Here is a 13154-nt window from a genome sequence, read left to right on the forward strand (position 1 = left end):
AGTGGTTTGTTGGACCGGAGGTTTGGGGAGGGGGTTGGCGCTGGTCTTAAGCAAAAGGTCCTGGAGCAGTAACCCGTGGATTCCAGTGGGCAGGCCGTCACAGCAATCTCCCCACTCAGGGTAGAAGAAGATTACCACTTTTAGGGGGAATTGAGGTCAGGTTGGCTCGTCAGTTACCAAGGAAACCAGCTGGGGCACATCCCTCACAGCCCCTCAGTTAAGAATCATCATGAGGGCAGGTGTTTCCTTTAATAAATCAGCAGGTAGAGCAGGGGTGAGATCAGCCATTAGCTGGGGCAGGGGGCAAACGTGGTCACGTGAGTAGGGTTCAGGCAAAATCGGGACTGATCAAGGGACTTCCCCAGTTGTCCAGTGGCTGAGACTCTGAGCTCCCAACACAGGGGGCCCAGGGTTCAATTCCTGGTCAGAGAACTAGATCCCACAAGCCACAACTAAGAGTTCTTATGCTGCAACGAAGATGGAAGATCCCCCATGCTGCAACTAAGACTGGGGGCAGCCAAATTTTTTTTTTTTTTTTCTTTTTAAAGAAGGGACAGGTAGAGTAAGAGAAGTACAAAGAGCAAGAGGACAGCCATCTTGAGTGGCCTGACCATACACCCACCTTGGGGCTGTGTAGAGACCCAGGAATGACCCTTGAGGAGGGCCGAGGATGGAAGAGAATGGCCCCCCTGGGAGTGTTGCCTGCAGCCTGGGGTGATGTGGCTGAAGGCTCTGAGTGGACAGACCTGGCTGGCTACTATAGCATCCTTGGTGATGTGTTTCCACACCTCCTGCAAGCCCAGATGCAACAGCCCAGGGCCCCGAGCTTTCCACCAGGGGCTCAAGGCCAGGCAGGAGAAGCCCTGTTCTGGGGCAGCCATGCTCAGTGCTGATTCTGGGCCTGAGCCTGGCTTGGGCTCCTCCCTGTTCTGCCTCAGAAGGTGAGGCCAGAGGCTGTCGGGACACTGGGGGTGCGGGGAGGAGGAGGAGGGAAGGGTCTGGTCTCACCTGCCCCATCCTAGTGGTGGAGGTGGTGGAGACAGGCCTCCAAAGCTGGGTTCTCCTCCTCCAGGGTGGCACCATTTCCCAGAGGCCTCCAACCACATCCCACCCTGTGTGTGTATGTTGTTGGGGGGTGGGAGGGTTGGGGTGCGATACCCCCAGATTCAGGCCTCCATGGTTTAATGGCGCAGACCCACCCAGGTTTTAACCCTGAAGTTTTAGAATGCTAAATCTGGGTCCTCTCAGGTTACAAATGATCAAGGCAAGGGCCCCTTCTCCTCCAGAGACACACTGGTTAAATGGGCCTGGCATCCCCATATTCAGGTTCTCTGACGTTGTTCTGTCCTCCCATCCTCAAGGAGTAACAGAAGTCGTAACTTGAGCATCTCCTAAGTGCAGGCCTCTGCTGGATGTTGGAGATGCAGAGACAACTGCCCTTATGAGCTTTTGGTCAACACTGAGGGGAACATGTGGATGCTGGAAGATAATGGATTTGCCTTGAGACTCTGGAAAACTTTGTAAGGTGTTCGTCATCTTTTCATTGTCTGATGGAAAGGGTGGCCCTTGCATACAGAAACACTCCGAGGCCCAGAAGTGGATCCATGGTGAAAAGATCAAAGATGGGAGGGCCAGGCAAGTGAGGGAACAGGACTGCCAGGGGCCACATCCCAGCACCCCAACCCCAACCCCCGCCCCCAGCAAACTTCCAGAAATTGGGCCTCTGCTGCCCTCTAATGGTGAAGCCCCCTTGTGGCTCGGACGGTAAAGAGCCTGCCTGCAGTGCTGGAGACCTGGGTTCCATCCCTGGTTGGGAAGATCCCCTGGAGAACGAAGTGGCAACCCACTCCAGTAATCCTGCCTGGAAAATCTCATGGATGGAGGAGCCTGGCAGGTACAGTCCATGGGGTCGCAAAGAATCGGACACGACTGAGCAACTTCACTTTCACTTTTCACTTTGCCCTCTAATGGAGGAAAGGAAGCCTCTGGAGCTGGCTGCTGGGGCCCCACCAACCTGGGTCCCCTAAAAATGGGGGCTGTGAAGGACCTTCCTGCCCCAGACCTTCTGTTTCCCTGGAGTCTTGAACTTGATTTCCCGCAGCCTCCGAAGCTCCCTGGCTGCCCTGTTCCCAGACCGCCACCCTCCATCCTACTGTTTCCCCAGTTCCCTTTGTTGCCCATGTTCTGATTCTGGTGCCCTGGTTCCTGGCCCTGCTGGAGTTCTGGTTCCGGAAGGCCTTCGCTGGGTGCCTCGGGCATGTCCTGCATCTGCCAGCGCCCGGGGCAAATGGACATCCGCAGAGGTGTGGTGAGCCTGGCCACAGGCGCCGGGGCCGTCTACCTCCTCTACAAGGCCATCAAGGCTGGCATAAAATGTCAGCCGCCCTTCTGCTCTGCCTCACCCATCTGCATCGCCCGTGAGTGTCCCCGCCCTGGGGAGAGGGCTCGGCCCCAGGAGGTACCTATTCCCCAGGTCTCTGGTGTTGGAGGGGCCCAAGAGGACTCCTCCACATTCCTCTCTCATGCCTTTCTCACCTCCATCTTCCCGAGACCCACTCTAGAGATGGTGGAACAGGGTGCCCAGGTAGTGGATGGCACTCAGGTACGTCCTCAGGAGTCATCTGGCAGGTCCCTAAATTCTGCATTCACTCTGGCATCTAGGATGGATAGAAACCTGGTATCAGCAGTTCTCCCCACGGGAAAACCGGGGGACCTATGTGCCCAGAGCCTCCACTAACCTCTGTGACCACTCAGTCAGTGCAAAGTTGAGAAAGAAACCCTTTCTGCGAGACTTTGTGTTGCCACCTGCTGGAATATCATTGCCATATACCAGTTATGATGAAACACGGTGTATGACTGCCATATGCCAGAAAGTTGTTATGGTAAAGGTACAAAACATTTTTGTTTATGATATGAATGATGCAGCATTAGAGGTGGTGCCCTTGTGCAGTGCACACCCTGATCAACTGCACATGGTGGTCCTGCCTATGGCAGGAAGTCTTCTCTTCAGAAAAGGCAAGGCAGCCTTGTCTCCCAGGTCCCTCTGCCCCGCTTCCCAATCCCCTTCTTTCATCACCTCTGAGTCCACAGCCTGAACCAGTCTGGGGTGGCTGTCTAGGCCTGGCAATCGAGCGAGAGCGACACGGGCGGGACTCAGGTGAGCTCCGGAGGCTTCTCAATTCTTTGGAGTGCAAGCAGGATGCGTACACCAAGAGCATGATCCTACACAGCATCACGCGCTGTGTGTACTTGCTGGAGTCCGAGGTGAGGGAAGGGAGGCAGGAGACCCCTCCCCATCAGCCTGCCGCCTGGGGGCCACCAGCGTGTGTCCTGGTCCCCGCCCCCCAACCCCCTGACTAGCCAGACCATGTCCTGGGACCTGTCTCTCTGATGGTGGGAGGGGTTGTGTTGAGGGGTCTTGGTGACAGGGCGTGTGTGGGGGGGAACCAGGACACCCGCTTCCCCTGCCTCTTCCGTCTCTCCTGGCACACTCTAGGCCTCTACTTGTACTAACGATGACGTCACGTTGGTGGGCTCCATGCTGGATGACAAGGACAACAGTGTCAAAATCCAAGCCCTGAACACACTTAAAGCTTTCTCTGGCATCAGAAAATTCAGGCTCAAAATCCAGGTGAGCCTAGCAATGAGGGTGGGGCAGAGCACGCGGGGCATCCATAGGCCGTGGGCCCTTTAGTGGGCTTAGGATGAATGGTCATGTTCCAGAAGTCTGTTTGGGTCTGAGTTTGTAAGCCAGAAATATGTTTTTCCTTGGAAATTGGTGGGAAAATGGTGATCAGTTTCCTAATAGGGGCAGAAAAGTCTTTGAATCCCAGGATAAAACTGAACTCGGTCCCTTGGAGAATCTCTGAACTGCAAACAGAAACCCCTTAGGTTCTTTCTGACACTAGCCAACTCTCTTGACACCAGCTGGGTGGCCTATAGTTCAGTTCTGACAAGTTTCCCTGGGGTTAGTACAGACCCCACCGCTGAAGGCTGAGTCCCATAGGGCTGTCTCCCACTTCTGACCAACCAGCTGTAAAGTTGGACGTTCCCATGACCTCTCTCCTCAGACTTGATAATTCACTATAAAGAGTCACAGAATGCAGGAAAATGTTTTACTTACAGTTTATTATAAAAGATACAACTGAGGAGGGACTTCCCTGGTGGTTCAGTGGTTAAGACTCCGTGCTCCCAATTCAGGGAGTACAGGTTCGATCCCTGGTTGGCGAACTAAGATCCCACATGCCACACATTTCGGAGCCAAGGGGGGGAAAAAGATACAACTGAGGAGCAGCCAAATGGAAGAGGTGCAAGGGCAGAATGTGGGGGAAGGGCTTCCATGCCTTCTTCAAGCCTGCCACCCTCCTAGCACCTTGATATATTCACCAACCCAAGTGCGATATATTCACCAACCCAAGGTTCTCCAAACCCTGTCGTGTAGGGGTATTTATGGAGGCTTTATTATGTAGGCATAATTGATTAATCATTGGCCATTGGTGATCGAACTCAGTCTCTAGCCCCACTCTTCTCCCCAGAGGTCAGGTATGGGGGTGAACGTTCCAGCCCCCTAATCCCAGCTGGGTCTTTCTGGCCTCATGCAGCAGGAAGCTAGGGGTCTGCCTAGAGTTGCCTCATTAGCATAAATTCAGGGGTGATGGAAAGAGGCACATTATAAAAATCAAAAACACTCCTAGCAGGAAATTGCAAGGATTTTAGGAACCTTGTGCCTGCAATCAGGGACAAAAACTAGATATACTGTCAGACCACACCCCATGCTGTGTTGGTCTAGGGCTGGTGGCTGGACCACTAATGTTCTCACTACTACGATGCAGAGAAAACAGAAGCCACCAAATGTCAGTTCCCCCAGCTTCCTGCTGCTAGGCCTTCAGGCTTACCTGTTACTCATCCTTTCCTGCTTTTCTGCTGGTGCCATGAAAAAAAAGGCTTTCTTCCTGCCTGTGTTCAACGATCCTCTCAGTCCTGCATCCCCCTCCCCTGAGGGCCCCTCTCCTTGATTAAACTCTGTCTTGTATAACCTCCCCTGGCTCCTTCCCATTAGATTGAACAGGCTCTATTCCTTCCATCTTAAAAGGCAAAATCAGAAAACATCTTCCTTGACCTCTAATGACCTCTAATCTCTCTCTAGCAAATGATCTCTCCCAAAATATTTTACTTAAAAATGGCTAAAATATTCAAAACATGCGAACATTTTATGCGTGTTTGGTAACAATAAAACACCGGAACTTCCCTTGTGGTCCAGTGGCTGAGACTCCACATTCCCAATGCAGGGAGCCTAGGTTCGATCCCTGATCAGGGAACCAGATCCCACATGCTGCAACTAAAGATCCCTGTGCCAGCCACAGCCAAATAAATCAATAATAAATATTTAAAACAAAAACAGAACACACATAATCAGAACTCAGGCTAAGAAATAGAACATGACCAATTGGCTAGATGCCCCTGGACGCCCCTCCTTAATGCCGGCCTCCTCCCCCACCAGAGGCAATCATTCCTCTGCGTTTTGTTCATCAATTTCTTGACTGTCTTTGTAGTTTTATCATGTATGCATGTGTTATCATTTTCTAGCAGGCCACAGCAGCAAGCAAAAATAGGTAAAATATAATTGGAATGTTTTTATGCTTCAGGGATCTGAACGTCCACAGTTTGCATTCTGTGGTTTGTCTTTTCCCTCCAACATTGAAAGATTCATCCTTATTGATAGGGACTGCTCTGTTTCTTTTTCACTGTTGTGTAGTATTGTAGTTCATGAATATCCTGCAGTTTTATTTATCCAGTTGCTCATGGGTAGTTATTTGAGTCGTTTGCACATGGTGCCGTGAGCATTCATGTATGCATCACCCTTGGGACATGGGAGACTTTCTCTAGGGCCTGTATGCAGTTGTGCGATGGTCAGGTGAAAGACATGCCCAAACTTTTTGAGAAGGGCTGAATCAGTTTACACCTTCCACCAGCCCCGCATGAGTGTTTCTGTTGCATCATTTCTTCCCCAACACTTGGTCTTTTCACACTTTAAATTTTTTGCATCAGACTTTCTTTGGAGGAAAAAATGGTTTTGAAGTCTCCACTTGATGGCTGCTTCTGCTTCATCTCTGAGCCCTCTCAGTTGTCCTAAGGCTGTGATTCTCATGCATATCAGAGTTGCCAAGAAAGCTGGTTAAAAATGAAGATTTCAGGGCATTCCACCCAGAGAACCAGTTCAACAGGGAAGCTTTGTTTTTCATAAGCCCCTCAGGAGATTCCAATGCAAGTGGCATGGGCACCACTGTTCCTTTCTTCCCCCAGGGTCTGTATCCTGAGGACCTAACTCTCTGGGTGAAAGCAGCCACTCCCTAGCCTCAGTTTCCACCTAGGTGTGCTCTCCTGTGTCTCTGTCTAAAGCCTGCAGGCTCCCTTGACCTCCAGACCCACGGCCAGCCGCTCCACTTAGTCTGGAGACCCTCTGACCCAACATCCAAGTGGAGCTTGCCCCTGTTTCCTGAGCCAGACCACCCTCTTGAGAGAGATCTGATCGCGTCAGTTCCCTGCTGGGTCTTCCTCAAGGCTCTCATCAGAAAATATACGACCAGGGACTTCCCTGGTGGTCCAGTGGCTAAGACTCAGCGCTCCCAATCCTGGGGACCCAGATTTGACCCCTGGTCAGGGAACTAGATCCTACATGCTGCACCTAAAGATCCTGCATGCCACAACTATGACCCAGCACAACCAAATAAAAATACACAAAAATTTTTTTAACGTGTACAACCAGCTCCACCTCCCTGCCCACACCCCAGCTGTTTACACTGTGTGTTTCAAACTCTCTCCCCTCCCAGCTCTTGCACCTGAAAGCTCTTGCCTGAAAGCCCACCCCAGATTTGCTAACTCCTACCTGCCCTTCAGGTCTCAGCAGTCAGCGAGGGATGAGGGCAGGAAGGAGCAGGGTACTAACGGGAAGTGTGTGCTTCCCACTCCAGGCTTCTGGCGTCCTTCTTACATGACTTACAAAGGTATATCTTGTAAGGTACCTGCCTTTGGTAATAAGCCCCTAGCATCTGCAGCTCAGAAGCCAAGATCCCTTTTTTCATTCAACAGATGTATATTGAGCACTTCCTTCATGCTGGGGCACCGTGCTAGGCATATGAGATACAACAGGGAATGGAACAAGAAGGAACCTTATCCCAAGCGAACTTAAATTCTAGCAGAAAGCAAGGCAGGCAATACACAAATAAATGAGGGCTTCCCTCGTGGTCCAGTGGTTAAGAGTCTGCCTTGCAATGCCTGGGACACAGGTTCGATCCCTGGTACGGGAAGATCCCACATCCCATGGAGCAACTAAGTCTGAGGGCAACAACAAAAACCCAGTGCAGCCAAAAATAATTAAAAATCAACAAAAATCTTAAAAAAAAAAAAAAAAAAAAACCTAAGTGAAACATATAGTGTTTCATGGGGGCAAATGCTATTGAGAAAAATCAATAAGAGTGGTAAAGAAGGCTGACATCAGGGTAATGCTGCAATTTCAAAGGAGAAAATCTTTTGGGTCTAGGGCTTGATAAAGAGGTCATATAAATGACACTGAAAGCACAATCTATAAAAGAAAAATGATGAACTTCATCAAAATTAAAAACATTTTTTTTTAGTGAAAGACCCTGAGGATGAAAAGATAAGCTGCAGATTGAAAGAAAATAGTTGCAAACCACATATTTGACACAAGACTGGTATCTAGTTTATATAAAGAGCTCTGAAAACTCAATATTTTAAAAAATCCAGTTAGAAAATGGGCACAAGATATGGAAATATATCACTGAAGCAGATATACAACTGCAAATAAGCACATGAAGACATGTTTAACATTTAACTAGACACTATTGCTGCTGCTGCTGCTGCTAAGTCACTTGACTCGTGTCCGACTCTGTGTGATCCCACAGACGGCAGCCCACCAGGCTCCCCCTTCCCTGGGATTCTCCAGGCAAGAACACGAGTGGGTTGCCATTTCCTTCTCCAATGTGTGAAAGTGAAAAGTGAAAGTGAAGTCACTCAGTCGTGTCCGACTCTTAGCAACCCCATGGATCGCAGCCTACCAGGCTCCTCCATCCATGGGATTTTCCAGGCAAGAGTACTGGAGTGGGGTGCCATTGCCTTCTCCTAACTAGACACTAGGGAAATGCAAATTTAAGACCACAACAAAATATTACTATATACCTACTAGATGATCTAAACTAAAAAATTAGTGACAGTACCAAATGCTGGTGAAGATGGAGAGAAACTGAACCTCTCATACGTGGCTGGTGGGAAAGTAAAACGGTAAAGCAGCCACTCTGGAATGTAGTTTGGTAGTTTAAAAACAAAAAACTCTACATTTACCATGCAAACCAGGGATTGCACTCTTGAGTGTTTATCCTGGAGAAATAGAAACTTACATCGATATAAAAACCTGTTCACAGCAGCTTCATTTGTAACAGTCAAAAGGGTTTCGAAATAACCACAATGGCTCTTAGTAGAAAAATGACTAAGCAAACTGGTAATCTAGTATTATGGAACCTCACTCAGTAATGAAAAGGAATGGCCTATTGATACACACGACAACTTGGATGGACCCCAAGGGCATTATACTGAGTGGAAAACATCAGCTTCAGATTACAAAATATGCTTCCATTTATATAACCTCAAAATTGACAAAATCAGAGAGGTGGAAAACAGATTGGTGGCCCGCACTGGTGAGGGCTGGTTTTGATGGGCAGGGGTAAAGTGTGACAATAAGATCACCCACAAGGGTGATCTGTGGTGATTCTGATGGAATAATCTGTTGACTGCGGTGGTGGTTACATGAATCTACATACGTGATAAAATGACACAGAACTATACATAGATATTGTACTAATACCATTTCCCTGGTTTTGATACTGTAATTATTTAAGATGTAACTATGGAGGGAAACTGGGTGGAAGGCACATTGGGACCTCTCTGTTTTTGCAACTTCTAGTGAACTTATAATCATTTGAAAATAAAAATTTAAAAACAAAAAGTGTGTTCCATGTGACAGTGGTATAGGAAAAAATAAAAGGGGGGTGGATAAGGAAGGCAGGGATGGGAGTGGTGTTCTCATCTTAGAGGAGGGAGTGGTCAGGGAAGGCCCCCACCCCCGAGAAGGTGACATTAAATAGCAAAGTCTTAAAGGAGGTAAGAGTCAGAGTCAGCTACAAATATCCAGAGGGAGAGCATTCTAAGCAGAGGGACCAGCCTGTGCAAAGACCCTAAGATAAGTGTGTACTTGGCGTTTTCAGGGAATGGCTGGGGCCATTGTGATGGAAACCATGGGGGCAGAGGAGAGAATAGGAGATGAGGCAAAGAAGTAATGGGGGGAACAGGGGAAGATTACATCAGACCATGTAAGCCACTGTAAGGTTTTTAGCCTTTATCCTGAATGAACCAGCGACTCTGGAGCAGAGGAGTGAATGTCCAGCCCGTGTGCTGTTCTGAGAATAGATGCAGGGAAAAGGCTGGAAGCAGAGAGGAGGAGGCTACTGCAGAAACCTGGGGGAGAGGTGCTGCTGCTGGCTTGGAACAGGGTGGTGGAAGGGGTATGGCGAGGAGTCGCTTGATTGTTGGTAGATTTTGAAGGTAGAGCCAGCAGGATTTTCTGAAGGATTAGAAAAGGGTGTGAAAGGAGTCAAGGAAGACCAGGGAGTTTTGGTCTGAGTAACTGGAAGGCAGGTGTAACCAACAGTGGAGACAGGAAGGGTGGTGGAGAGAGCAGGTGTGGGGATGGGAATGTGTTAACTCAGAGGTTCAGTAAGATCTGGGAAAGAAGTGGAATTGGCACTTGGATCTATGAGTCTGGAGTTTAGGGAGAGGTCTGGGCTAGAGACAGGAACTTGAAAGGCATCAGCATATGGATAGTCTTTAACACTGAGTCTGTGAGTCTTTAACACCGTGTCACTAAGGGAGGAAGAGAGAAGAGGAGGTTGGCAGAAGAACTGGGGAAAGAAGCTTGTGACAGAGAAGTCGAGTGAAGACAGATTTTCAAGGAGGTGGGAGGGGTCAACTAGGTCAAACCATGGGGAGAGTTTAAGTTGGGGAACTGTCTGTGGAGTCGGCTCAGTTGTCGTGAGTGGAGGCAGAGGGTGGGCTGATGTTGAGGGTCATCCTGTGAAGGCAGGAAACCCTTCTCTTCTCCCCCTGCCCCTCCCCAGGAACACGCCATCAAGGTGCTGGAACTGATCTCCACCATCTGGGACTCAGAGCTACACATTGCAGGCCTCAGACTCCTCAACAACTTCCCGCTGCCTGACTTTGTGCATCCACAGCTGCGACGGGTGATGCCTGCCTTGGTGGAGATTCTGCAGTCGGACTATATCCTGGCACAGGTGCCTGAGGACGGGGGCCCAGGCCCCGACCCCCTGCCCGGCCCTGGCACAACGCCTAGGGGGAAGAGCAGAGATTCGTGTCATCCCTGCTCAGGCCCACCTGCCTTCTCACGTGTGACCCTTTCCTTTGTTCAGGTGCAAGCCATACGATTGCTGAGCACTCTGGCACAGAAGAACGACCTTCTCTATGATATTCTGAACTGCCACGTGAGAAAGGAACTGCTAGGCGGGCCGATGGGTGCTAACTCAGATATTGGGAAAGGAGGAATCGTGGGTTCTTCAGGCAGACTGAGCCCTGATAAGAGCATCTTGTTCCTCTTTCTGCCCCTGCACTAGATACATATTGCCAACCACCCTGCTCCTGTCCTCTCAATAGAATCAGATTTTCCTTTGAGGGACTTTCTGAACTCTGAGAGTCAGGAACACAGGTGACACAAATTAGTCTAGGTATTTTAATAATAGGGGAAAATTACTTACAACATTGTGAAAAGATTCCTACCATCTAATTTATTAACACAACTATCCCCTCACTTCACGTATTTGTTTGTTTTTGGTGAGAACATTTAAGTTCCATTCTCTTAGCTAATTTCAATTATATAATACAGTATTATTAATATCAACTATAGTCACCATATTTTGTATTAGATCCTCAGATCTTTTTCATCTTTTAGCTAAAAGTATGTACCCTTTTGGGCTTCCCTGGTGGCTCAGACGGTAAAGAATCCACCTGCAATGCGGGAGACCTGGGTTCGATCCCTGGGTTGGGAAGATCTCCTGGAGGAGGGCATGGCAACCCACTCCAGTGTTTTTGCCTGGAGAATCCCCATGGACAGAAGAGCCTGGGGTTGCAAAGAATCGGACACGACTAAGCACAACACATGTACCCTTTTACTAACCTTTCCCTGTTTCCCACGCCGCACCCCAGCCCCCAGCAGCTACTTTTCTACTGTTTATATGTTTGACTTTTTTTTTTTTAATATTCCACATGTAAGTGATCCTATGCAGTATTTGTCTTTCTCTGTCTGGATTATCTCACTTAGCATAGTGTTCCCTGAGTCCATCCATCTTGTCACAAATAGCAGGATTTCCTTCTTAGAACTGAATAATTATAAAGAAAAAAGGACATATCTACCACCACAGTGGAAGATTTGGAAGGTTTTAACTATTGTTTCAGCAATTAATAGATAAATATCTTAAACTAGTAAGGTTACACCTGCTGCAAATAACACAAATAAGCTTAAGCCATTAGATATATCCGGAACACTTGACAATTAGTACATGCACATTCCTCTCAAGTACACAAAGTATTTACAAACATTAATCACATGCTAAGCTTTAAAAGGAAGCTCAACAAACTTCCCTGAATCAATATTATCATATTACTCATGTTTTATGACCACAATGGAATTATGTTAGAGAATGATATTGAAAACCAAAAGATTCCGACACAGTCACATCTGAAACTCAGGTATATTGGGCAGCTGAGGCAGCAGGAGGATGGAGGAACTTTAGAACTTGCCTTGGACTTGATTCCTCACTGCATCCTGCTCACAGGTACACTCCAACTTCCTGAACCTGTTCCAGTCCACACAGCCTGGGAGTCTGCTGTTTGAGGTCCTGGTGTTTGCAGAGCGGCTGAGCGAAGGCCGGAGTTCACCCCACTACCGCGCCGTGAAGTGGCATTACAACGAACAGTCTTTACACGAAGCTCTCTTTGGGGACGACTCACGACTGGCAGACCGGCTGCTCGCCTTGGTCATCCACCCCGAGGAGGATGTTCAGATCCAGGCCTGCAAAGTCATAGTCAGCCTGCAATGCCCCCAGGACGTGGGGATCCGGCCTTCCTGCCCACCCAGCCATTCCTGCTTTAATAACGGGGAATAAAATTACGGAGAGCCAATAAATGAGTGTGGGAGAGGAGGCTGGGGGGCCATGTCTGTGCTGGGCCTTCCGGGCTGGGTGGGGATTTTAGCCGCATAACCACCTGTCAGAGCGCAGGCCTGTCTCCTCAGACGCATCCCCTCTTCCCTGTTCAGTTAGACAGACTACCTCCTCTTGCTGCTTTCTAAAATTTATTTATTGTGACCAGACCATGCAGCATGTGGGATCTAAGCCTGCACCCCCTGCAGTGGAAGTGTGGGCTCTTAACAACTGGACAGCCAGAGAAGCCCCTTATTTTTTTTTTGGGTGATAATTTTCGTTGGTGTATAGTTGATTTATAGTGTTGTATTAGTTTCCGCTATACAACAAACTGAGTCAGTTACACATATACCTACTTTTTAAAAAATTTTTTATTTTGTATTGGGGTGTAGCCGAGTAACAATGTTGTGATAGTTTAAGGTGAACAGCGAAGGGACTCAGCCATGCATATACATGTATCCATTCTCCCCAAACTTCCCTCCTGTCCAGGCTGCCATGTAACACTGAGCAGAGTTCCATGTACTATACAGTAGATCCTTGTTGGTTATCCACTTTCAATACAAGAGTGTGTACATGTGCATCCCTAACTATCCCTTCCCCTCATCCTTCCCCTGGCAACCATAAGCTTATTCTTGAAGTCTGTGAATCTGTTTCTGTTTTGGAAGTTCATTTGTATCATTTCTTTCTAGATTCCACATATAAGTATATGTGGAATATACATACATAAGTATGTACTATACATACATAAGTATATGTACATAAATACATACATAAGTATATGTACATACATAAGAACTATACATACATAAGTATAACTATGTCACATGATATTTCTCCTTCTCTATCTGACTTACTCCACTCAGTGTGACACTT

The 13154-nt window shown here is 48.2% G+C and overlaps 1 protein-coding gene across 1 annotated transcript; it reads left to right on the plus strand.

Moving 5' to 3' along the window:
• Window positions 1–97: 97 nt before the first annotated feature.
• On the plus strand, window positions 98–12320 carry ARMC12 (armadillo repeat containing 12). Its single transcript, XM_061146532.1, has 7 exons — window positions 98–941; window positions 1362–2480; window positions 3101–3264; window positions 3497–3631; window positions 10188–10361; window positions 10497–10568; window positions 11916–12320. The coding sequence occupies exons 2-7, from the start codon at window positions 2258–2260 to the stop codon at window positions 12243–12245; spliced, it is 1098 nt and encodes a 365-aa protein (XP_061002515.1). The 5' UTR covers window positions 98–941; window positions 1362–2257; the 3' UTR covers window positions 12246–12320.
• The last annotated feature ends 834 nt before the right edge of the window (window positions 12321–13154 follow it).

This window comes from Dama dama, chromosome 7 (assembly GCF_033118175.1).
Source record: "Dama dama isolate Ldn47 chromosome 7, ASM3311817v1, whole genome shotgun sequence".
Classification (NCBI taxonomy): domain Eukaryota; kingdom Metazoa; phylum Chordata; class Mammalia; order Artiodactyla; family Cervidae; genus Dama; species Dama dama.